At 41.8% G+C, this 26,045-nt stretch overlaps 1 protein-coding gene across 2 annotated transcripts in view; it reads right to left on the bottom strand.

Annotated features, from left to right (window-relative positions):
• The window catches only part of MRPS9 (mitochondrial ribosomal protein S9), a 118,314-nt gene that overhangs the window by 11,105 nt on the left and 81,164 nt on the right, over nt 1-26,045 (bottom strand). For both annotated transcript variants that reach the window (XM_030201453.1, XM_030201454.1), the window contains 3 exons: nt 16,873-16,958; nt 10,602-10,677; nt 2,874-3,042 (listed from right to left, as the gene is read on the bottom strand). In XM_030201453.1, the coding sequence (XP_030057313.1) occupies nt 2,874-3,042; nt 10,602-10,677; nt 16,873-16,958 (331 nt within the window). The remainder of the gene's footprint in view (nt 1-2,873; nt 3,043-10,601; nt 10,678-16,872; nt 16,959-26,045) is intronic.

Raw genomic sequence — 26,045 nt, 5'->3', positions numbered from 1 at the left:
AGGAAAACCCTAGACCCAGTAAAGGATTACACCAATGGAAATTTCTACATTCCAGATGAGCACAAAGTGCAAGAGTTGTGGCTCCAGTTTTGGTTTAGCACTATGTCAGGTTCGAAAAAAAGAGAGAATTCTCTTTGATCAGAGGAAGGAACACATTTTTCTTTCAGGAAACAGAATTAAAACACATGTAAAGAAACTATATGTAATTTTATTCACAAGACAGCCATCTTGCGTGAATGCCTACTGACAGGGAGAAAGGTAACCATGATCTATGCTATTAGTGGTAAAATGTCCAAGGCCATGTGAAGAAGCTGAAGGGAAGCAAAAGAGGCCAAAAAATATTATTAGTTCGTGAGCCACAGGGAGAAAACAAACCTCACTAAACTCGACAGCACTTTAGTTTTTTAAAGTCATTTTAAATGGTTTGATGGTATATACTTTACAGTAAAGAAGATTTCAGTAGTTCTACAAACTATTGTAAAGTGCAACTGCATGTTATCATATCCGAAAAAAAGCACAACACTCTTTAGTAGCTTCTATCATTTTAGTGAACTCAGCCAACTGGGTTTTTGTGTGATTATTTTGTTGTCTTATTTTCTGAAAGTTTTATGGTTTTAATTATTACAGGGGAAGTTATCATGGTATGGTAAAAAGCAAGCAAGCTTTTATCGCTAGAGTCATCAACCTGAACTGGGCAATCTCCTTTTGCTGCCATTAAAGAGGCTGTGCTGCTTGATCCTGGATATAGCCAGGACACAAGGACTAAGGTGGGTGCTACTGCAAGGACCCCAAGGGTCTGTGGCAATGTGTAGCATAATGGTAATCAAGGTAGTCACGTGGGCAGTAAGCCTAGCTGGAAATGTCTGGGTCCATTTCACAGAAGCAAACCATGCCCCCATCGCTGCAGCCAGCCCGGTCGTGTGCAGGTGCTCGAGAGCAGGACGACTCCAATCACAGAACACTGGACAGACAGTTGGAGGTGGCGTTGTTTCTATATCTTACACACACAATTTATACAATATTATATAAGCATTGCTTAGTGTACTTAGATCCCCTAGCACTTAACCTTTCTAATTTACAAAACTGTGTAGTGGTTGTAGAACAATGGCTATGAAATCATTGCTTGGTTTTAAATATTGAAAACAATGTTACATGGTGGATTTCAGGAAGAATGAATCTGTCACTGCTAACACCTATTTTATTTGGGAAAAAAATGATCCCAGTGAATAGTTTTGGATATCTTGGTGTCGTTACCGACTCCAGGCTAACTTTTGATGAGCAAATTTCTTTACTGATAAAAAAAAGATTCAATACTCAGAAAGTTGAGGGTGTTAAAACATTGTTTTAATGAAGCCACACTGAATACAGTGATACACATTAATCTCAAAGTTAGATTATGGAAATATGAGCTATATTGCAATTACAAAATTAAACCTAAAATGTTTGCAGACACTGCAAAACATGGCAAATTTGGCAACATTCGTATGACCATATTACACCATTGTATAAGCACTACCACTGGCTACCTATTTCATTTAGAATTTTAAAATTTTGAAAATAGCCCAGAATGCTTTTTAGAAACAACCCCCCTCATTTATGTTCGTTGGTTACTCCTTATACACCATGTAGAGTACTGAGGTCTTTCCAAGACCATAGGATAGTCATGTCACACCATACTAGAATATCAGGTAACTGGACTAGAAAAAGAGCTTTTCTTTGGTTAGCGCCATTTCTCTGGAATAATTTGTCAAAGCCATTATGTGGAGAGGCAGATCAAAAATTTAAAGTGCTATTGAAAACATGTTTGTGTACACAGGCATTTTAGGGAATATAGTAGGGTATCCAATGCTGCTGCAAAATAAGACTATATTGAGGTAGTGTATGCACTCATGTGTGCGTGTGTGGCTTTCCTGTAAACATTTAAAAAATGGAGTTCCTTTTTTTTGTTTTATTTTTGCAGTTTGTTTTGTTGTGTTTTTTTTTTTTTTTAAATAACTTTTAAATCGTAAACCGCTTTGTTCTGAAAAGTAAAGCGGGATATCAGATTTAATAAAACATTTATGCTTGTCATTCAGCAGGCATAAATGGTCTCACCTATATTTGGGTGGGCCAATGTAGGTTTATGCTATAACGGAATTAGGGTGCCAAATGCTGTTATAGAACAGATGCAACTCACACAGCATTGGGGCACCTAAATGTAAAAACCCTGTTATATAATTGCCCTTAAACGATCAGCCATCTCTTGCCTCAGTCACACACGAGTGCACATAAAATGAACCTCTCTCTCTCTCATAGGAAAGTAAAAAAAATCTACTTCACTCTCATTTGCATATATAAAGCATGCCTTTGGAAATCTGGTGTACACTTCCTGTCTTGTTTTTTCTCAACACTGTCAGTTGTGCTCTTGTAATAAGATCAAGATTATAAATTCATGCATGTTAGTTAACTAATATTATTCAAAACGCATAACCAGTAGACCAGTGATTCCCAGACTTTTTACATGGCAGAACCCCTAAAATACTAATTCATACATGGAGGAAACTTCAATTTAAGTAAATATATATAATGTTCATAAAGATTCTACAATCTAACTTCTTGAGGAACCCTAGGGTTCTGCAAAACCCAGTTTGGAAATCAATGCATTAGATGCTTCAAAGCAGACTGATAACGGTACCTGGGGAGGAAGAAACGTTTTCGAAACTTGATACTAATATTAACTAGGGTTTTACAGGCCACTATTATTCTTTCTATTGTGACTAATAAAAAAAATTATTAGTTTATTAAAATGTTAAGCAATAACCAGAGCCACTAATGCAGTAGAGTTTATTTAACACTAAGAAGTAAACCCTTAATTTTTTTTTTAAAATGATTACCTTCTCCTTTGCTGAAGGCTATGCCTCGGTCATCATACTGAAGGGGCTCAATCACCAGCTTCTTTAGCTGGGTTTCTAGCTTCTTACGAAACTTCATTATGTAGCCCTCTTCAATGTTACAATATGGCTGCGTTGATATCCTTTCCAGCAGCTGAATAAAGCGCATATACTGTAGAGAACAAAACTTCATTAGCAGTTCAACACAATTCCTTTGGCACTTTAGTTTTGTAATTCTTACCATGTTGCTTTCCTTGACTAATGTTACGTCCACAGGCTGTTTTAAAAATGGCACACAGACACACTTTCCATTTGCCTACCACTATCTGATTCTGGTTTAAGAAAAAAAAAAAAAAGATTTACAAATATATCCCCTGATATTTAAACATCAGTTAGTGCTGACTGCAAACTCTCACCGGATATTCAGTGGCAGACCACAACTGGATACCGGTTCTGAATATATCTCGGTATAAGGGAGGCGCTAAAAGTTATCAGGATACTGCAGATATTCAGTGCCTCCACCTCGACATTATCTGGATAGTGCTGAGGCTTTGGAGTGATGATTTTCAAGGGCACTAACCTCTATGCATCTAGAAGTATGGACAGAACCCTCGGAGAATTTAAAATTGCGCTTAAGACACTGTTGTATCAGCAGGCATTCCCAATGTATCATTAACTGTATTCTTAACATTATTTGTTACCCTTCCTTTTGTGACCTATATTTATTATATGGTAACTTTTGCTGTTCTATTCATTTTTACCCCTCCTTTTGTTTCAATCTGGACTACTGCTCCACACAGATTTTTCTTTGGACCTGTAAACCACTATGCCTTTGTGAATGACGGTATATCAAAACTATGGCTTCATTTTAAACATAGTTAACACTGCACTTAATGCATTTATCATTAATTACGATTAAAAGAATATCGTGTTGCAGTGTCTCCTGTCTCCTTCAAACATCTCTTCTACTCTCTTCCACTGCCAACCCTTATACACTATCTAGAGTACTGAGGAAAGGCTAAAGAGGTTAGGGTTCTTCAGCCTGGAAAAGAGAAGGCCGAGGGGGGATATGATTGAGGTCTATAAAATCCTGAGTGGTGTAGAATGGGTAGAAGCGAACTGATTTTTCACTTTTTCAAAAAGTACAAAGACCAGGGGACATTCAATGAAATTACATGGAAATACTTTTAAAACAAATAGAAGGAATATTTTTTCACTCAAAGAATAGTTAAACTCTGGAACTCACTGCCAGAGGATGTAGTAACAGCGGATAGCACATCTGGGATTTAAAAAGGTTTGGACAAGTTCCTGGAGGAAAAGTCCATATGTTACTGAGATGGACATGGGGGAAGTCACTGCTTGCCCCCAGGATTGGTAGCATGGAATATTGCTACTAATTGGGTTTCTGCCAGGTACTTGTGACCTGGACTGGCCTCTGTTGGAAGCAGGATACTGGGCTAGATGGACCATTGGTCTCACCCAGTATGGCTATTCTTATATTCTGTTGATCCTTGCCAGTGGCAGTGTTGCATATATGCTGCCTGCAGCCTGGACCACAGCTTTTCGTCTGACCCATTCCACCCATGCAGAAAAAAAAAGAAGTGATGTCATGGAGGCAGCACAGGTCAGAGGGAAAGCTTTGGGGCATGTGGGGGGAGGGGAGTGAGCTGCAGACTGATGAGCAGAACTGGAGGGGCCACTGATGGAAGCTATGACCAAGGCAATGAGCTCCAGCAGCCACAAGAAGAGCTTAGTGCTGCTCACCACCAAGTTTGTGTTGGTGCTTATGGAGGTGGAGGGGAGGGAGAGATGCTGGAGAATGGGAGGGAGGAAAGAAGGGAAGAGAGAGAGATTAGACCCCAGGAAAGAACGAGATAATGGATCTTGGAAAAGAGGAGTGGGAGGAAGGGAGAGATGTTGGATATGGGGGATAATCAGTCCTTAAGGGAAGGAAGGGAGATGGGATTTGATATACCATCTTCCTGTGGTTAGTGTCAAAATGCAGTGGGAAATAAATAAATAAACTCCTTTAATTGTGTGATTAATTGTGATTACAATTTTTAATCGATATGCAGCCCTAATCAAAACACTTTTAAATGAATAAACAACATAAATAATGCTGCTGAAAATCAGCGGCTGGCCAGGTGAGCAGCACTTATTCAGGTAGGTCTGGTGACCTCTTCCGGAGCAGGAAAGAACCCCACTCTTTCCTCTCCGGTGCCGCTGCTGCTTTAAAATGGCTGCCGAGACTGCCGTGGGAGTTCCGGGAGTCATATTGAGATGGCACCAGTATAGGCAAGAGAGCAAGTTTCAAAATAGTCTCACGAGGCTGCCACGAGAAGTCTCAGCACCCATTTTAAAGCAGCAGTGCCACCAAACAGGAAAGAATGGGGTTCTTTCCTGCCCTCAAAGAGGCCACTAGGGCTTGTTAAGGCAGGCTTGGGGAGAGCCTACTGATGGACAGGGGGCCAGTTTGGTGGGAGGACTCATTTTTGTTGGGTGTCCGGGATGAGGCGGAGAGTTTGTTTCAGCTGAAAAATCAAACTCTGATTTCGGTTCGGTTTCAGTGCCAAATCTAAAACCAAAATTCAGCTGGCCTCTAATATATACTGCACAAAAGCACGTCCTATGCATTGGTAGTACGTACATCTCAGGGAAGTTTTATAAATGCCTCTTTATGCACATAAAACACGATTTTACGCACACAAAAGAACGATCCGTTTATAGTTATTCATACTATTAACCGCACAAATTGGATGGAAAGTTGCTGAATTTTGCCACTCTCCCTACAAAATCTATTTCTTTATTTAATTTCAGTGTTTATATACCACATTAGATCTAAGTGGTTTACAGTTTCAATCTACAGGTACTGGGTCTGTCTCTAGTGGGCTCACAGTCTAAGTAGTACATTGTACTACTGTTGTACCTGGGGCAATGGAAGGTTAAGTGACTTGCCCAGGGTCATATGGAGGTGTAGAGGGAATTAAACCTGGCTCCCCAGGATCACAACCCACTACTAACCATCAGGCAACAGGAATCTAACCCAGTTCCCCAGGTCTGCAACCCACTGCACTAACCATTAGGCCACTCCTCCACTTCACTCCCGTCTCTTCTGGACTGCCCTATCTCTCATCCCAATTTACAATGGATTACCTTGGCTATATAGAGATTTGCATGGCCAAACACATTAGGGCAATTCTAGAACTGCACACCTCCATTTAGATGCCACAAGGCTGTATTGGCAGGAGGTGGAGCTTGCTGTATAAAGGGAACCTGGGTGCCTAGGTTCCATTATAGAATGCAAGCATAACCTGATATTGGAATGCCTAAAATTTAGATGCTTGCACACATGCCAGCCACACACCTCGTTTAAGTGAGGGAGCCTTAATGCAACAGAGATGCGCTTAACATACAATATCCTAGGGTCACACTGAAGGCTATGTGAACAGTGCAGCCATACAGGGCACACGAGAGGCAGCGGCACCAACACTGCTCCCCATCCATTGTCTCCTATTCTTGGCGGTGGCACAGGGTGGAGAAGCCAGGGGGTGTGGTGCACAGAGTGCGATTCTGGCTCAGTAAAACCCTGCAGTATTCTTTAAGTTACACTGTTAAGTGACAGTCCTGCCTAGGTTCTGCTGTTCTCTGCCCTGTATGAATACTTGCTACGTAAGTTAAGTGGCACCCACGGGAGGTGGTGGAGAAGAAAACGGTAACGGAAACCAAACATGCGTGAGGTAACCATAAAGGAATCCTGTTCAGAAGGAATGGATCCTCAGAAGCTTAGCCGAGATTGGGTGGCAGAGCCGCTGGGGGGAGGCGGGGCTAGTGCTGGGCAAACTTCTACGGTCTGTGCCCTGAAAATGGCAGATACAAATCAAGGTAAGGTATACACAAAAAGTAGCACATATGAGTTTATCTTGTTGGGTAGACTGGATGGACCATGCAGGTCTTTTTCTGCCATCATCTACTATGTTACTATGTATTTGCAGAATAGCGTTGAGGCACCCTGCTAGTACTTTCGCAAGTATGTGCGCGTATATGCGGGTGCCAGTCTTCTACACATTTGTGTGTGTAACATGTATGCAGATATGGACATCTAGTTTATAGAATGCCACTATATGTGTATAAGTGGTGAAAATTAAAAAACAAAAAAAAATCCATCAATACTTTTATGCAATTGGAATCTGTTGCCAACGCAAGTGTTTCAATATCATGCCCTAAAAGAACAAAATCTCCCTTGTGACATGACACTATTATTAAAATATGGTTCCCAGTCCTAACAAAATAGATACTGAAAGGATTCTGGGTCATGAGTCAATTCTTTTAGGACAGCAGCTGAAAAAGTTTTCCAGTTCCTTAACATGCTGATATGCACATTCATATGGAAATCATTTATTTTACAAAACGGAAATTCTTGAATGATTGCGATACACGCAAGAAATATATTTTCACTCGCTGTTCATGCTGTGCTACTTTAATGTTTATGATTTCCTTTACAACAGAACAATTGAGCTATTTAAAACCTGAAGAGCTCTTGACTCAAAGGGCAACCTCTTGAAATTAATTATCCTTCCCTGCTCTGCATTTTTCTCTTGTTCTAGAACATGTGATTAGAAAATTAAAACTTCAATGTTAACCCATTTGGTCCTGAAGATTTTCATAATCTGACACAAAAGAAGCCAAAGAAGCTAACCATTTTCCCCATAGATATAAAGGACTAGGTTCTATATATCACGCCTAAAAATTTGATGCAACATGAAATTTGTCTAAGCGTATTCTACAAAGTACACTTCAATTTAGGGGTGCTTATAGAATAAAAATCTAAATTTCCACGTGGTTTATACAATACGCCAAGCGCCCGTACGCATGACTAAATGTAGTCACGGGCAGTTACACCAAGTAAAACCTGGTATAAATGCCGATGCCTAAATTAGGCGCAGACCGGGCGTTTTCTTTAACAATGCGCATAGATTTTAGAAGCGCCCATGACCTGCCCATTCCATGATTATGGCCATGCCCCCCTTTTCAACTATGTAACTTAGAATTTATGTGCACGTTATAGAATATGCCTAGACAGTTGTGTGCGTAAATTCTAATTAATGCCAATTAGTGTCAATTGCTTAATTGGTAATCAATACTGATTGGCTTGTTAACCAATTATGTTATGTGCATCATTATGGAATAAGCTTTGATTTCTGCACAGAAATCTCGGTGCGATATATATATACAGAATCCGGGGGAAAATGGTACAAACTTTAGTACATATATCCCGAAGTGAAAAGTCTACTTGTACTTCCTGTAAATCATTGTGGAACACTGGCAATAACGTTTAAAGAAGCCATAAAGCCTTAATTTTAGCAAACATTCCGTTCCATTTATGGCAGGAAAGCCTTAGAAGGGGGCTCAAACACAAAAAACTCCCTTTTGGTCTGAGCATGTCTGAGCTCCAGTACTGAGTTTCTGGATATACGGAGCTGGTGAAAATATAGCTGGTTTAAGTGTAGGGTTACCATAAGGAAAAAAACAAATAAAGAGGACACACGCCCTGCCCCCATGTCACACCCCTGCTTCGCCCCCTGCCCCGTGTCACTTTGACCCCCCCCCCCAAGAAAGCCAGATTCCTTCTCTCCCTCTCCCCATGTAAATCCCCTCTCCAATTTTCTAGCCTCTATCCACCCAAATGACTCCATTCACTACCCTTCCTTAGTGTGGTGTCCTGGTGGTCTAATCACCTCTTCGGGGTAGGAAAGAGAGGATTGCTTTTTATATGGTTCTATTTACGTTACCCTATTAAGTACTGAATATCAAGCACAACCAGCTAAGTACTAACTCCACCGTCAGAATGCCATTTTGGCTTGGGTGCCAACCGGGCATTTTCAGGCGCACTATGCAGTTAAGTGCTGCTGAAAATGGCCCGTTAGCCTTGGGCAGGTGATCTGCTATTTAAAACATTTACAATATTGGGCTTATTGTGTGTGGTTATGAGGAGGAGATCTGGTTTGATTCTCAGGTTCAACTCGTACTCTTCAAGCTGAGAGCACCGAGACTGCGAACAAAGCATATACAAGTCCTAGGGGGGGAGGGGTCCCAGACACTGCTGAACAGTGTGCCATGCTGGCTGGCTGATTCCAGAGAAAAATGCACTATATACCTCTCATCAGAGGTCAGTCAGTGGAATGGATGGGTTGCTTTGGGGGAGGTAGAGAAGAGCGAACAAACATAAGGGAAAACCCCATGTAGCTGTAAATGAAGGCTTGTGGCACAAGGGCCATAGCCTGAGCAGGGTTTGAATGAGCTATAAATTCAAAGCAGAAATAGCAAACCACTATCACCTTATAGAATTCCACTTTTAATTTTGTATTTGGATCTCTCTATGATCAGGGGCAGACTGCCCTATCAGGCATTCAGGTTTGCCCTGGTGGGCCAGTGACTGAAGTCATGTGACCAGTGGATACTGCATGCCAGCACACTTTAAAATTGAGTCTGGCTGGCTCACAGCGTGCAGCAGGAGACAGAATATTTTAAATGCTGTTAGATTTTATTTTATTTGTTACATTTGTACCCCGCACTTTCCCACTCATGGCAGGCTCAATGTGGCTTACATGGGGCAATGGAGGGTTAAGTGACTTGCCCAGAGTCACAAGGAGCTGCAGGTGCCTGAAGTGGGAATCGAACTCAGTTCCTCAGTTCCCCAGGACCAAAGTCCACCACCCTAACCACTAGGCCACTCCTGCTGCTCTCCCTCAGAAGCTACCCTAGGACCCGTGGGGCTGCAGTGTGCAGCTTTCCCTCTCAGTATATGTCATCAAGCAGAGCAGAGGAACAAACTGGCATCAGTGTCCTGACTCCCATTCACCTAAGCCACCTCCACCATGTGCGTCTTGCAGTCTCTATAGCTGCTTTGACCTGCAGAGGACAGGACTAGCACAGAAGAGAGCTGGGCCAGGAGGCAGGCAAATTTCTGCTTCAAGCAGCCTGCAGTCCAGAGTAAGCTAGTGGTAGACCAACAGGACCATGGCAGACTGGGCATCAGGGAGATGTATATTGCTGTTGCATTCCCGTAGCCGCTTTGATGTCAGTGAGTGACGATGCTACTTTTCTGCTCTGATATAAAATCTAGAAAGCACAATCAGAATAGTGTTATATAATGTGATTTGTGTGTGCTTCTCTTTGGCCCGAAAACTTAACAAAAAAAAAATAAAAGATCTTATTGCCTGGAAAGGTTCATATCAGTTTGCTTTGCTGCCTATTCTTTAGGTTTGGTTTTAATAAGGCTGCAAACCAAATATTGATGCAATCGGTCAACTCACATAATTTTTTTTTTTGTTAGTTTAGAAACTGGATGTTAAGTTTCTAAACTAGAAGAGATGCAGGAACTACTAGAATTGGATGAACACAACTTAGATACCTCATGGGCCACTATGAAAACAAAATACTCCGGGCCACTATATTCCTGCCACCCACTCCTGTACAAGACGAAACACATTTATAACAAAAGTAGTCCGTTCCATGCCTTGACTGCTGAGGAGCCTGAGTGGAACATACCTCATTAATTTAAACAAAAACTTAAGGAGTTTGTTCAGTAGAATAGCTGTTGTCCTTTGAACTCTCACTGCTGGGCGTTAAAAAGGAAAGCACCTGCTCCTCCATAATTTTCTTTTATATTATAAGATTTTAGGTATCCTATGCTGTTACAGGTTCCTTTAAATTAAAAGATTAATTACTCACATCTTGATCCGACAAGTGTTCAACTAAAATTTCTTCCAGTTCCTCCTTAATCAACCATCTGCTGCCAATCAGGTTTCTGTTTAAAATATCACATAATCTCTCTTTAATTAACCATGCAATTAGAGTTATATCACAAAGGACCACGTATTCCGATGCAGACAGTAGACAAATATATTTTTACTCTGCAAAACGGTATAATCATAATTTAAGTCTCCTGATCTCACATTGTTTAGTGTGAAGTTAAGAAAACATTATTTTTGGATAGGGAACAACTGACAATTTATGGTATGTCCAGTATTAAAATTGGTACATTTTTAATTTCATTGAGATACTTTTTTATTTTAATAGGTCCAGGTATACTATGCATTTTTCCTATAGATATGTGGAGGGTGATGTTATTACAGCGTTAAGGAAAGCTACATTGGCATAATATAGCCTAATAGTTAATGCAATGAGAAGCCCAGTTCAAATCTCACCAGTGCTGCTTGTGATCTTGGGTAAGTCACTTAACTCTCTTTTGCTTCAGGTACAAGCAGATTGGGAGCCATCTAAGGTAAGGAAAATATCTACTGTATCTGAATGTAACTCACCCTGGGCTAAATCCAAAATTCCTTCCCTTCCCCAAAAGTTGTGCCTATTTTATAAGGACTCTCTAGACGTTCCTTCTTCATGAACAGGACTATGAATACAACTAAATTACTACATGCCCACGTTCACAAGGTTAGTTCAATCCTTTTGTCTCAGACCATCGGAATCTTCAAGCCAAAAGCATCGGGCTGATACCTTCTTCAATGGCCCAAAGAGACTTTATTTCAAAGTATATTCACCACTGGACAAGTCTCACTAAGAACAGGCTGCATCTCCAAGTATAGCTGCTGTATGGGAGGAGGGGGGAATAGGAGAAAATTTAAAATAAGGTCTGGATATACAGTTGTATCACTGGCTGTTATTGGATGCTTCCTGCTACTGTGATGTGCTCTGCTGATTTTTTTCTGGTATGATTGCTATTGGACTAAGAAACTTGTATATTGTATGTTTTTTTCAGATCATTGATAAAAAGACTTTCCAAAAAGTAGGTGCATACTTTTCCTTATAGAATACTAAATGTGAATCACCAAAAAAGCACACACATTAAGGTATGATCACTTACACTGGCCCCTACAGCTTGATGCTAGCATGTATAAGCCTGTTATAGAATTCTATAATTTATGTGTGTACCTGAACGTTTGGCTCCAGCTCTACTCATGTGCATGCCTTTCAGCAAAGTACACACTATTAAATCATGGTGTGCACTTTATTCTATAAGTGACCATATATACTCACCTTCCTGTCACCTAAAACTAGGTGGCTCTTATCGAACTACACCCAAAATGTGTCTCCTTTTATGTGATCTACAAATAATCCAGATGGCGAAGAATTTTATGAAATACCCACATATGTTCGCTTCCTTTCTTTGTATAATTCTCTAAAGGCACATAGGTGCCTTCCCTGCTCAGGCATCCTGTTATACAATTATCCCCATAGGGACACCAAGCAGGTAGGTTTCCCAATACACAGAAAAGACAATTTTACCTACAAAAATGTCTTCAAAAATTTACCCTCCCTAAGACTAATTCCTTCTTTGAACATTTTACTTTCAGCTTGTCTTGTTTTCTTCTTTGGGCCCTGTTTATAAAGGTGCGCTAGCGTTTTTAGCATGGGTATCATATTACAGTCATGTATTATGCCCTTATTATAGTCAATTTTTATTCTATCCTTTGAATAGTTTACTTTCAGTTTGTCTTGTTTTCTTCTTTGGGTCCTGTTTGCAAATGTGCTCGCTAGCGTTTCAAGTGCGTGTTAAAAATTAGTACACACTAACTAACTGTGTAGATGCCCGTAATATTCCCATGGGTGTTTACACGGTTAGCACATGCTAAAAAATGCTAGTGCGTCTTTGTAAATAGGGCCCTTAGTGTCTCACAGCACAAAAATTTATGAATATGTTCCTTCTCCAAGTGTGACCCAATGACTGGGTTAAAAACCTCTGATAGAACAATAAAGTGATGTTACACATATATCACATTGAGAGGGTAATTTTCAAAAGCAGTCCCACGGTTATAGCACTACTTTATCCATGGAAAGAGACAAAATTGCATGTCTGATATAAAGGATTTGGACTGAGTGGAGGCATCCCAATGGATGGGGCTGGGGAGAGATTTTCACTTATGCACATACTTTTGAAAATTCAACCTTATGCACACAAGTTAACTCTTGGTAAAGAGCAGATATAAATGTAAACCAAGTGGTTAAATAGCAGATGTGTTCCCATAAGAAAGCAAGGGTTAAAAGGGACACTTGGTGAAGCCAAGGTCATAGTGGAGACACTAAATGAATTCTTTGCTTCGGTTTTTTTACTGAGGAGGATGTAAGGGAGCTACCTGTGCAAGAAAGCATATCTTAGGGTGACAATATAGAGGAAATGAAGTGGAGGAGTGGCCTAGTGGTTAGGGTGGTGGACTTTGGTCCTGGGGAACTGAGTTCAATTCCCACTTCAGGCACAGGCAGCTCCTTGTGACTCTGGGCAAGTCACTTAACCCTCCATTGCCCGCCACATTGAGCCTGCCATGAGTGGGAAAGTGCGGGGTACATAATGTAACAAAAAAAAAAAATCTTGGTGAATCTGGAAGATCTATCAGCCAATTCAACAAATTAAAGAGCAGTAAATCACCAGGACTGGATGGCATGCTTCAGAGTACTGATTGAGGATCTACTATCAGATTAAAATTATCAATAGTGCCTGAAGATCTGAAGGTGGTCAATATAATGACAATTTAAAAAAAAAAAAGATTCCAGGGGTGATCTGGCAAATTACTGACCAGTAAAAGCCTGATGTCAGGGCTGACAAAATGGTAGACAATATTATAAAGAACAAAATTATTGAACACATACACAAACAAGATTTTAACGGGACAGAGTCAACACGCTTCACCAATTTGCTATATATTTTTTGAAGGCATGAATAAACATGTGGATTAAGGTAAGCCGGTTGGTGTCATGTATCTAGATCTTCAGAAAGCTTTTGACAAAGTAGAGAGACTCTTGAGAAAATTAAAAAACCATGGGATAGGAGGCAATATTTTGTTGTGGACTGGGAACTGGTTAAAAGATAGGAGAGGGAGTAGAGTTAAATGGCTAATTCTCTAAATGGAGGAAGATGAATAGTGGTGTGCCACAAGGATCTGTGCTGGCTCCACTGCTTTTTAAACATATTTATAAATGATCTGGCAATGGAAACAACCAAATAAAAATGGAAACGTCTGCTCAAATTTACAGGTGACACAAAACAATTCAAAGTTGTTAAAATCACATGTGGACTGTGAGAAATTGCAGGAAGACCTTATGAGGCTGGCAGACTGGGCATCTCCAGCGGAATTCATTTTTAAAGAGCAATGTGGTAGTGGGGGATCTTTCCTGCCCCAAAGAATCCACTAGACCACCAGGGTGGCTGCCTTTAGGTATGGGCTGGGACCCTGCGGCTCCGGGGAAGGAGAGGCAAACCAGCTCGCTCTGCCTCAACAACTGGCTCGCAAAATGTCACAAAAATTAACAACCGGCTCTTGCGAGCTGGTGCAAGCCAGGCCAGCACACCACTGTTTGTAACCCAATATCTTCCCTCTCTCTCTCTCTTCCTTTTCACAACCCAGCATCTCCTCTCTCTCCACCCCCCTGTTGTAGCCAAAAACCTCCCCCCCCCCCATTTGTAGCCTAGCATCTCCCCATCCCCTTTCTTCCCTACCCCTTATCCATATCTTTTCCTTCCCTTTACAGCAGGCATCTCCCCTCCCCCCCACCCCCGCCGTCAGCATCTCCTCTCTCCCATTCTTTTCCTCCTTCCATATTCTGCATGTGAAAAAGTTTGACAAGAGAATACTGGCTAGTCTATCCAAGTACTGTAACATTTCCTGATGTGCTAAAAAAAGATTTAAAGATTCTTTTATAACATGCAGAGGGTAATCGTTATGTGCAAAGCCCACCTCCCAACTGCCCCTCTCCCGACAGCATATGTGGTGACATCATACTCCCCTGACAACTCCTTGACTGCATCTATGTCACCTTCCCTGAAACCACTTCAAGGGCAAGGAACCTTGTCCAAGTAATCTTTGTCCCCTCCCCGGCCAGCGACCCGTCATCTCTCTATGCCTCTCTTGACCCGCCCTTCCCCCTCATATCTTTTAAATTTTCTTCTGTAGTGGCCGATGGCAGCAATTCAGACAGCCTGCTTGCGCCAACCTGAGCCTCCTCCAAGACTTCCCGTCTATGCAGAAATGGGAAATTACATCACAGAGAGCACACTGGGGTTGGCACTAGCAGGCTGTCTGAATCGCTGCCCGCTGCTGCTACAGAAGAAAATTTAAAAGGTACAGGATGGAAGGGAAGGGGTCAAGATACACAAAGGGAGATGCTGGGTTGCTGGCTAGGGAGGGGACAGGAGGGAGAGCAGTCTATGGGCATTCCGGTACAAATTATTAAGCCCTGCTACTATAATGACCACAAAATCATGTGGCACACCTGTGGAGCAGCTGCGACACACCAGTTGAAAAAGGCTGCCTTAACAGGAGACCTAAAGACTAGCTAAGGATTCTGGAGTCTATCCCTGTCCCAGCCTTTGCGATTGTACAGGCAAAGCCTTGAGTCTGCTTGTAAGGAGGACCTTGAATACCAAGAGGGAATAATGGCCCTCTGCATGATAATTAGCACCACAACTCTTTGAGGGTGACCTCAGGCAAGAGGAATCTTCCTCCCTCGATGAGTGGTAAGCACAGGGAGGATCTCTGTTCCAGAACCTATCACAGGACTTGGTTTTCAGAAGACTGAGCAACCCTTGGTGTCAAACTGCTAGTATTGTATACAGTGTACATATCTGGTCTTTTAGTGCTAAAACCTTTAGTGCCAATGACATCTTCGACTTTGATGTCAAACCAAGGTTGTCAAGTCAGTTTCCTTTTCACAGCTTGACAGTCTTGGTTATGGTCAGCCTGGAGCTGAGTTTGACCTGAGATGTACTGTGCTGAGCATGAGCTTCCCTGCCTCTAGGAGGAGCTATGTTTCCATCTCTTCTGTATCTTCATGGGCGTGTCCTCCGTTTCTCATCTTGTCTGTCTCTATTAGGTATGTCCCTGTCTGACTGGCCTTAGTGAGGTCAGCCTAGAGATCAAGGGTTTATCAGCTCTGTTTCTGGGTTGGACCAGTACTAGGCCATAATCTGTGATGCATTATCTATTTATCTGTGTAACCACGTTGCCTTGTTCATGTTGGAGATTCCAGCTGGCCATGTTTCCCAATATCTGTTCCTCTGCTTGTATGTTACTGATTTGCTTCTAGATTAATACTGGCATGTGCAGTGCATCCTTGGATTCCTTGTCTGTTGTTTATATTTATGGAATCATGCTGCATATTTTATGTCTTCTTATGGGCTCTTGCAAAGGGTGAGTAAAGGGAATTTACCCACTGTACTAAAGAACAGCGTATATTGAAAAAGTATATTATGAAAGTTACACAGAAGATTAAGCGTGCCTTGAATCAGTGCTGCGGTATGCAACTCTGTTTCCATTAAGAGGACCAATTCCTTGAAGCTACCTACACTCAGTCGATTCCTCTCACACGTTAGAACTGATAATGCAACTAGGGACATTACAGTAAGGTTTCAAGTACTGGATGCAATCTTTATGACAGTTGGTTAACATCTTTCGACTGCATGTGGGAGCACATTTTGCTGTTGCTGTCCTGCTTCTCTATAATCATAAGGAAAACTGACAAGGTGAAAATCAAACAAAATTTTGCTGGAAAGTGATGCAGTCATTGAATCACTAACTCAATGAAATCAAAAGAAAAAGAACCCGGATCAGCAGCAACAATAAGAAAGATTGGAGGCTTAAGTGCCAAAAGTCTTAACTAGTTTGCTGGAGAGGCCTATAGCAGGAGGCAGTGCTATTAAAGAAGAAAACATTTAAAAATGGAAAAAAGCCCAAAAAGTAGAGGCACATTTTGCCCCTCTTATCACCAGAGCAAACAAAAAAATGACAGAGGTGGTGAATGTGGTAGCAGCTGAGCAGAAACATCTGCACAAGTTCAGGAACGCCTTCCAGGCTTTTCTAAGCACTTGCAGGGATGTTTCACATTGGAACTAGACGTCACTCACTTGTCCAGCTGATCATCCTGCTGGTTGACAAACATGTTTTCATTCTAAATCATATGCAATTCCCAAGTAGTAATTTAAGATGGAACTTACATTTGTACTGTGTTGTCAGAGGAGACACCTTTGGCTCGCATATGATCTTCATGTTTTTGAATGTTTAATAATTTCTCATATGTATCCTAAAATTGCAAGAAAAATCAGTGTATTACTGTTACAAAAAGACAATGAACAAACATCTGCAGCTGTGTGCAAAAGATTAGGCACCCCTGCTCAAAGTCTGTTTCAATTAATCCTTAGGTGAATAGAAGCTAACACAGCCTCTATATGGTACGAAGTTAAACATGACAACTTTCTGCGAATTCTGCAAACTGTGAATACAGCAGGTACAAAAGTGTATGCACCCTTTCACTTAGTACTTTATATTTACTGTCTTAGAAATAAAAGTTTTCAAATGTTTTCTATAGCTAACCAAGGACCCTGTTTACTAAGCCACACTAGAAGTATTTACACGGTTTGTGTGTGCTAATTTTGAGCACATGCTAAAAATGCTAGCGCACCTTAGTAAACAGGGCCCCAAGAATCTTCCATTCATACTTTCGGAATTTTTCTCCACTCTTTCTTGCAGAATGCTTCTGTCTAAAAAATATTCTTAAGTCTCTTAGCATGCAGTGAATGTTTGAGATCTCCCCACAGATTTTCAATAATATTCATGTCTGGGAACAGTGAGGGAAAGGAGCCAGAAAGAGTAGGGATAGACCAGCCTTCCAACACAGAAGGAAGAAGAGGTAACAAAAATAATAATAATAATTTAATAAAATCAAATGTAACAATGTGCATCAAAAACATAAAATGGTAACAGGCAAAAACAGTGTCTTTCCAACTGTAGTATGAAGTCCACCAGAGAGTGACGCAATCATGCGTAGATCCAACACAGATCCGTGTTTCGGCATGAATGCTTGCTTCAATGTGTCTAAGTATCTCAGACATTATATCATAAATGAACACTATTATTATTATTTTTTCTTCCCTGTAGCAAATTTAGTTGTATCTTATGAAGAGATCTTGTGTATTATTATAAAAGAAAATATATAAAAAAAGAAACATGACCTAAATATTGTGCATATCTTCAAATTAAAAAAAAAATAAACATGAAAACTTGGTGCTCAGTTTCTAATTGTGGTCTCAGCTGATATAAATATTAAAGCAGAAAAAGCATACCTGATATCCTATATAATAATTCTCACCTCCAACGTTCTGTGCTTGGGACCGTGGCTCCTTGGCTGGAGGTGGTCTGTGAGGCAGACACGCACTGACGTCACTGACGTCAAAACAGCTGATTGCAAGGCAAGGGGAGGAGTAGGGAAACACGCGCAGCGTGTTTCCCTACTCCTCCTACTGCCTCGGAATCAGCTGTCACCCCCCCCCCCCCGCGCTATGGCCCCCTCGAAACCCACCCCCTCCCGCGAACCTGTCGATCCCCCCCCGCCGGAACGCCGAAAACTGCCGCCGCCGTTGTTATACTACCTTCCCTTCCCGTAGGTTGTTGAATCATCTTAGAAAGTTTAACTCCGTGCGTCTCGCACGGAGTTAAACTTTCTAAGATGATTCAACAACCTACGGGAAGGGAAGGTAGTATAACAACGGCGGCGGCAGTTTTCGGCGTTCCGGCGGGGGGGGGGGGGGGGGGGGGGGGGGGGGGGGGGGGATCGACAGGTTCGCGGGAGGGGGTGGAAGAAAAAAAAAACGCATGTTGGGGGGAGAGAAGAGGGTGGCCAACCACAGCATGGATGCGAGCGGGGGGGGGGGGGGGGGGAAGAGGCCGGCCCAGGCTGGCACATGGGAGAGAGAGAAGCATGGATGCGAGGGGGGGGTCATGGAAGGGAGAGAGGGGACTTGCTGGAAAAGGATGAATGGAGGCGGCAGGGGACAGAGGAGCATGGATGGATATGGATTGCAGGGCAGGCCTCAGGCAGAGAGGGGAAATGCTGGATAGGGAAAAATGGAGGGGCCAGGTGACAGATGAGCATGGATGGGCATGGATTGGAAGGGCAGGACTCAGGGAGAGGGGAATTGCTGGATAGGGATGAATGGAGGGGACAGATGGGCATGGATGGATATGGATTGCAGAGCAGGCCTCAGGCAGAGAGGGGAAATGCTGGATAGGGAAAAATGGAGGGGCCAGGTGACAGAGGAGCATGGATGGGCATGGATTGGAAGGGCAGGACTCAGGGAGAGGGGAATTGCTGGATAGGGATGAATGGAGGGGACAGATGGGCATGGATGGATATGGATTGCAGAGCAGGCCTCAGGCAGAGAGGGGAAATGCTGGATAGGGAAAAATGGAGGGGCCAGGTGACAGATGAGCATGGATGGGCATGGATTGGAAGGCAGGACTCAGGGAGAGGGGAATTGCTGGATAGGGATGAATGGAGGGGACAGATGGACATGGATGGATATGGATTGCAGAGCAGGCCTCAGGCAGAGAGGGGAAATGCTGGATAGGGAAAAATGGATGGGCATGGATTGGAAGGGCAGGACTCAGGGAGAGGGGAATTGCTGGATAGGGATGAATGGAGGGGACAGATGGGCATGGATGGATATGGATTGCAGGGCAGGCCTCAGGCAGAGAGGGGAAATGCTGGATAGGGAAAAATGGAGGGCCCAGGTGACAGAGGAGCATGGATGGGCATGGATTGGAAGGGCAGGACTCAGGGAGAGGGGAATTGCTGGATAGGGATGAATGGAGGGGACAGATGGGCATGGATGGATATGGATTGCAGGGCAGGCCTCAGGCAGAGAGGGGAATTGCTGGATAGGGATGAATGGAGGGGCCAGGTGACAGAGGAGCATGGATTGGACTCACACTTTCACTCTGACTCTCAAACAGTCACTCTCACATACACTCTCCCAAACATACACACTCCGAGGAAAACCTTGCTAGCGCCCGTTTCATTTGTGTCAGAAACGGGCCTTTTTTACTAGTATGAAATAAGTATAAATGTATGCATAAAAGCAGAAAACTGATGGATAAAACAGAGACGAGAAGAACTTTCATAACTGACTTGTACAGTATCAAAATAAACCAATAAAGCTGGATTATAAAAAAAAACCAAAAAAAAAAAAAACTGACTGTACAAAAGTAACCAATCTTCAACTCTATTGGTTTCTTTTGATACTTTACAAGTCAGTTATGAAAGCTCTTATCGTCTCTATGTTTTATCCATCAATTTTCTGCTGTTACTACAGAGGTGTTTTGCATACATTTATACTTTATTTCATATCTATCTATCTCAGGCATGCTTTTCCTGCTTTTATATTTAATATTGCCTATATTCACCATTGGGTGGCTCTCATTTTTCTTACTGATCTGCCCTGTATCCATTCATAATTTTGTATTATATGCTGAGGTTTTATAGATTCCATCTTTGTATACTTTCTAGATATATCTTTATATATCACTGATATGTGAATATTATGATACAGCTATTATCTGTTGTAATTATTGTACAGAGCTGTTCCAGTGTTCATTTTCTAGTTTTCTATACATGTCATTTTCTATTTTTATGCATTTGGCTTTGTACCATTTATTTTGTCTGTGATATTTAAAGACAAAAGCAGGCATTCATGCCAAAAAACAGATCCATGTCAGGTCCACACGCATATTAATGTCCACCAGAGAGTGACATATACTACAGTTGGAAAGACACCATTTTTGCCTATTACCATTTTATGTTTTTTGATGGACATGGTTACATACATTTGATTCTATTAACCAAAATTTTGACCTGTAGTGCCGTCTTCCTTTTGTGTTGGAAGACCGCGGTCTATCCCTACTCTATTTGGCTCTGCCGCTGGTTTTATGTAGGGTACTTTGTCTCCTTTTTTCGGTTTGCTTATTGTTGTAGAGTTTGACCATGGCTTTTCAACCATGGGACATCTTGAGTTTCCCTGAAGATCGATTTGAGCAACTTTTAAAAGATCCACTTGTGAAAGAAGATGAGGAATAAACATCTACGGAAGACACTTTAAATGACCGATGGTCTGATGTGGTTGATTTGAAAAGAAATATCGTCCACACTGAATTACACTTCGCTGCTATTTTGAACTATCGCCAAGCAAAGAGGATTCCTAGAAGCCTTCGCATTGCTACAGTGCTACAAATAGAAACATAGAAACATGACAGCAGATAAAGGCCATATGACCCATCCAGGCTGCCCATCCTCTGTAACCCCTAATTCTTCCTGTTCCTAAGCGATCCCACATGCTTATCCCATGCCTTTTTAAATTCTGGAACAGTCCTCAACTCCACCACCTCCACCGGGAGGCCATTCCACACCCTCACCACCCTTTCTGTGAAATAATACTTCCTTAGGTTACTCCTAAGCCTATTCCCTCTTAACTTTGTCATATGCCCCCTCATTCCAGAGCTCTCCTTCATTTGAAAAAGGCTCTCTTCCTGTACATAAATGCTCTCGAGATATTTAAACGTTTCTATCATGTCTCCTCTCTTCCAGCGTATACATGTTAAGGTTCATAAGCCTATCTACATAAATGTTTTTAGATGATCAGGACATTCTTAACAAATGGTGTGCCATATTGAACAAATTTTCTATGGACCTTATGATCCTTTGGTTGAGACTTCAAAGAAAAAAGTGATTCACTACAAACTAGCTATGATTAAAAACTAGAGATTTTACAATGTAATGATAGGAATTTTGATTCTGTTATATGTGATGTAAATAGACGTATGAATGGGTTCTGTAAAGAAATTAAACTGGTCAAAAGGGATAAATTCAGAAGAGATGAGCTGGATTATAGGAAAAGCAATATTTATCCTTTGGCCAAGCCCAAGCCTGGCCTTTCAGGCGGCTAGGTTTTGGAATGATATTACTGATATTTTTCACTCTTCTCAATCATATTTTGTTTTTAGGAAAAGGATGAAAAGCCTGGCCTTTCAGGCGGCTAGGTTTTGGAATGATATTACTAATATTTTTCACTCTTCTCAATCATATTTTGTTTTTAGGAAAAGGATGAAAATGTTTTTGTTTCAGAAATACTTTTGCACTCAAATTGTTCATTATCCAGCTTATTTTCGAAAGAGAAAGACGCCCATATTTTGACCCAAATCGGGAGATGGGCGTCTGTTTCCCATGGGCGCCCAAATCGGTATAATCGAAACCCGATTTTGGGCGTCCTCAACTGCAGTCTGGCACAGAGACGAATAAAGATCACGGGGGCGTGTTGGAGGCGTGGCGAAGGCGGGACTGGGGCGTGGTTATCGGCCGAGGAGAGATGGGCGTCTTTAGCTGATAATTGAAACAAGAAGGGCGTTTTTGACGAGAATTTGGTCCGCTTTATTTGGACCCTTTTTTTCAGGTCCAAGTCCCAAAAAACTGTCCCAACTGACCAGATGACCACCAGAGGGAATCAGGGATGACCTCTCCTGACTCCCCCAGTGGTCACTAACCCCCTCCCACCAAAACAAAAACCCACTTTACAAACTTTTTTTCCCAGCCTTAATGCCAGCCTCAAATGCCGTACCCACCTCCATGACAGCAGAATGTGTTCTATCCTCTGACAGCCTTTCCCTGGTTCAGATGTGGGTTTCGAGTGAGTGTGACACCTTTTCTGTTAAGCGCACTGCAGAGTCACATCAGTAATGCATTGTGGTGGGTGTAGGGTATTGGGATCCGTGATTCCACTACCTTGTGTTAAATGCTCATGATGTTGTTGGTAGGCTCTACTCCCATGGTGCTTTTCCCTCTGCTTACTGGGTCAGAGTGTGCCCGGTTTTGTTTCCGGTAGTCCATGAGGTAGTGGCCATTTGTGTAAGACACTTTTAGATCCCTTTCATGTGTTAGCCATGTTACAGCACTTAGTTCTTACCTTGAATGTTGCTGAAAGACGGCATTGTACACCATTCTGCCAGCTCGGACCTACTGCTAATCTCAGTATCAGAGAGACTCGTTGCCAGTGGGGCACAACCTCTGATCTGCAGCTAACTGTGAGTAAAGGTGCTTATTCAAATAAAGGACGTTTTCAGCGAGATTAGTCTTCAGGTGTCAACTGCTGTGCCAAGGTTATACACCAGCAACAAGTCCTGTCCCTGGAGCACGTGTAGTGGGTACTGCATTGCACTTCAGGCAGGCAGACCCAGGCCCATCCCCCCCACCCGTAACACTTGTGGTGGTAAATGGGACGCCTCTAAAACCCACTGTACCCACATGTAGTTGCCCCCTTCACCCCTAAGAGCTATGGTTGTGTTGTACATTTGTCCCTCCCACGACCAAATGGCTTGGATTGGGACGTTTCTGAGCTGGGCGTTTTTAGTTTCCATTATCGCAAAAAAACCAAAAAAACAAAAAACAAAAACCCGCCCATCTCAGAAGGGACCAAATCCATGGCATTTGGTCCGTCCAAACCGTATTTTCGAAACGAAACATGGATGCCCATCTTTATTGATAATATGGTCTGTCCCGCCTCTTCACATACCCGTTTTCGGACATAGATGCCCATGGAGATGGGAATTCGCGTTCGATTATGCCCCTCTATGTCTCTAACAGTGTTATTTTCTTCCCAGATAACTGATTCAGGTCTCTTGTGATTGTGAAACCCATTTTGAACTGTGAGGTATTAGCGGGATATAAGACCAGTTTATTATTATTATCCTATTATAAATCCAACAAAAAGAAATTATATAGCTTCAATCAATAGCTCCATCATCTAAACCGAGAAAGGACTCTTACTGTACACCGCGCCTTGACTGAATTCCTTCAAAAAGGTGGTAAATAAATCCTAATCAATAAATAAAATAAATACTAAAAGAAAGCGGAAAAAAGGAAAGAAGATTTGTACCGACTCACATGAACTTTATACCTTCCCCTTTACTAGTCTTGCTCCATCACCAACATCTGACCCTTCTAGGTCTTTTTTGAAAATGTCTGGAACAAGCATTCATCGAAAACACGACAGCACAACAGTCGGTTGTACAACAATCATCATTACAGCATCCCAACATCTCACAACCAACACCACAATTTCCCTCAGAGAGTCAGATATGTTTGGGGATGAGGCCGAGGCCAAATCCCCTACCGCAGAAACAGGTGGAAGTAGAAGTTCCAAATTTTAACTTGTCAAATACCTTTCTTTCAGAATCTGAAACTAAGGTATTACAAAAGCGCCTGTCTTTTGTAACCACTGTTCAGTATACAGTAGTACCTCGGATTTCGTTGGTTTCGGATTTTGTAGATTTTTTCGACAAGAAATGTGTCTCGGTTTTCGTTGGTGGCCTCGGATTTCGTCGAAAAAGGACGTCCATCTCCCAATTTGTATCAGAAGATGGACGTCCTTCTCCCGATTTTGGGCGTCCTCGTTAATTGCCTCTGTTTTCATCGGTTTCGGATTTCGCTGATTGTTTTCGGACGGATTATCGATGAAAACCGAGGTTTCACTGTAATGCCTTTCAAACTTGAGTAGACTTGTTTCATTTTACTAGAAAACTTCAAATCATTCAGTCTTTATAAAACCAACACGACCTATCACGATGTGTCTGCAGTCAAGAATTCTTAAAAATGGATACCTCCAGGGCTGGTAGATCCATTAATTTATTCCTTTAACCAAAGCGTACAGAAATATACGAAAGCTGAGAGATATAAAAAGAAACATTTTATAATCTCACCTCAAGTGAACATCATACAGTCCAGACTCTTGCTAACAATTGTGATATAGTCATAAAAACAGCTGACAAAGGGGGTGGGATTGTGATTATAATTCTCAACATACAGGATTGAATTAGAGAGATTCAAAGACAACTCAATGATAGGAACTGTTATACTCCTTTATCTTCAGACCCTATATCCGATTTACAGAGAGAAATCACATGAATCACAGATTTTGCTGACAAAGCAGGTTATCTTACACCAAAAGAGAAAGATTTCTTGAATGTCCAACATCCAGTTATTCCTACCATATATGTTTTACCTAAAATTCATAAATGTGTCAACAAACCCCCAGGAAGACCGATTGTTTCTGGTAACGGCTCTGTCCTTGAACCTTTGTTCAATTTTATTGACTACTTTTTACGTCTGTTCCTTTGATAGAATCATATGTTAGAGATTCTGCACACGTGATCAATCTGCTCAGTCTGATGGTGATCTGACTGATATTATATATTAAATATAGATTCTCTCTATACTAATATTCCCCAAATAGATGCTTTGATGATCACTGAGGGATAGAACAGACACTTGCAGAATTCTTAATCATCTAATTCTAACCTTCGCCACTATACCTTTAACAAAGATTTATTTATTTTTCCGAGATATTTTTTGCCAACAAGTCAAAGGTACAGCAATGGGGGCCTCGATGGCCCCTGACAATGCCAACCTATGTAGCAGTTTTTGAAAAAACTTTCCTACAAGACAGACACATAAGGTTTATAATTCACTCAAAAGTATAGTATATTAATAAATTGTAAGCAGCAATGGAAAGGGAAACACCAACCAACCAATAAAACAAATGTGTCACCAGTCCATGATCAAAGCTCGCAAAGTAGGCAAAAGGATATTGGGGGAAGGGGAAACCAAGACAAAATGCAAAACATTGCTGGGGAACAGGGAAGGGCATGCTTCAGTGTTACAAACAGCTGCCAAATAAGGAACATATTTGAGAATGGGATGGGGACCCGTAGTAACTGTGGGGATGGGGATGAGGACAGAGTCCATGGGGATGGGGACAAACTTTGTCCCCGTGTCATTTTCTACTTCGAAGCCTGCTAATGAACTGGACTGTTATGTTTGATTGATGCAGACGAGGCTATTTTGATGCATGGGGAATCATGTACATTCTGCTACCAGCACATCTTCTGAGAAGACATCTTCCATTGCAGGAAGACAGGAGAGCTAGACTGAATCCTGAGATTGTTGACGATGTATTATTCATCCACATATTAAAAAATCATAACAGTGCTTCATAGGGCTTATTTCTCCTCTCTAGGGCATACAGAACGGATTGTATTTTGTACCCCTGAATATTTTAACAGGGTGGATTAGGATTCCTTGGGGTAGAAGTAGTCAGCTATTGTTGGGATTGGAAGGGTAGGGGGTGGTGGTGGTGGGTTATTATAGCTGCCTGTTGTTATTATTGATTTCTATTTGTGATTTATACACAACAGTTGCACAGTATATTGTTTCTTTTTATACTTTAAAAGATTTAAATATAAAATCGTAAGTGTGCGAGGCTTCTGCAGATGAGGACAGGGTCCAGGG

Source organism: Microcaecilia unicolor, chromosome 4 (assembly GCF_901765095.1).
Source record: "Microcaecilia unicolor chromosome 4, aMicUni1.1, whole genome shotgun sequence".
NCBI classification, from domain to species: Eukaryota; Metazoa; Chordata; class Amphibia; order Gymnophiona; family Siphonopidae; genus Microcaecilia; species Microcaecilia unicolor.
This window is presented reverse-complemented; position numbering and strand designations above follow the sequence as displayed.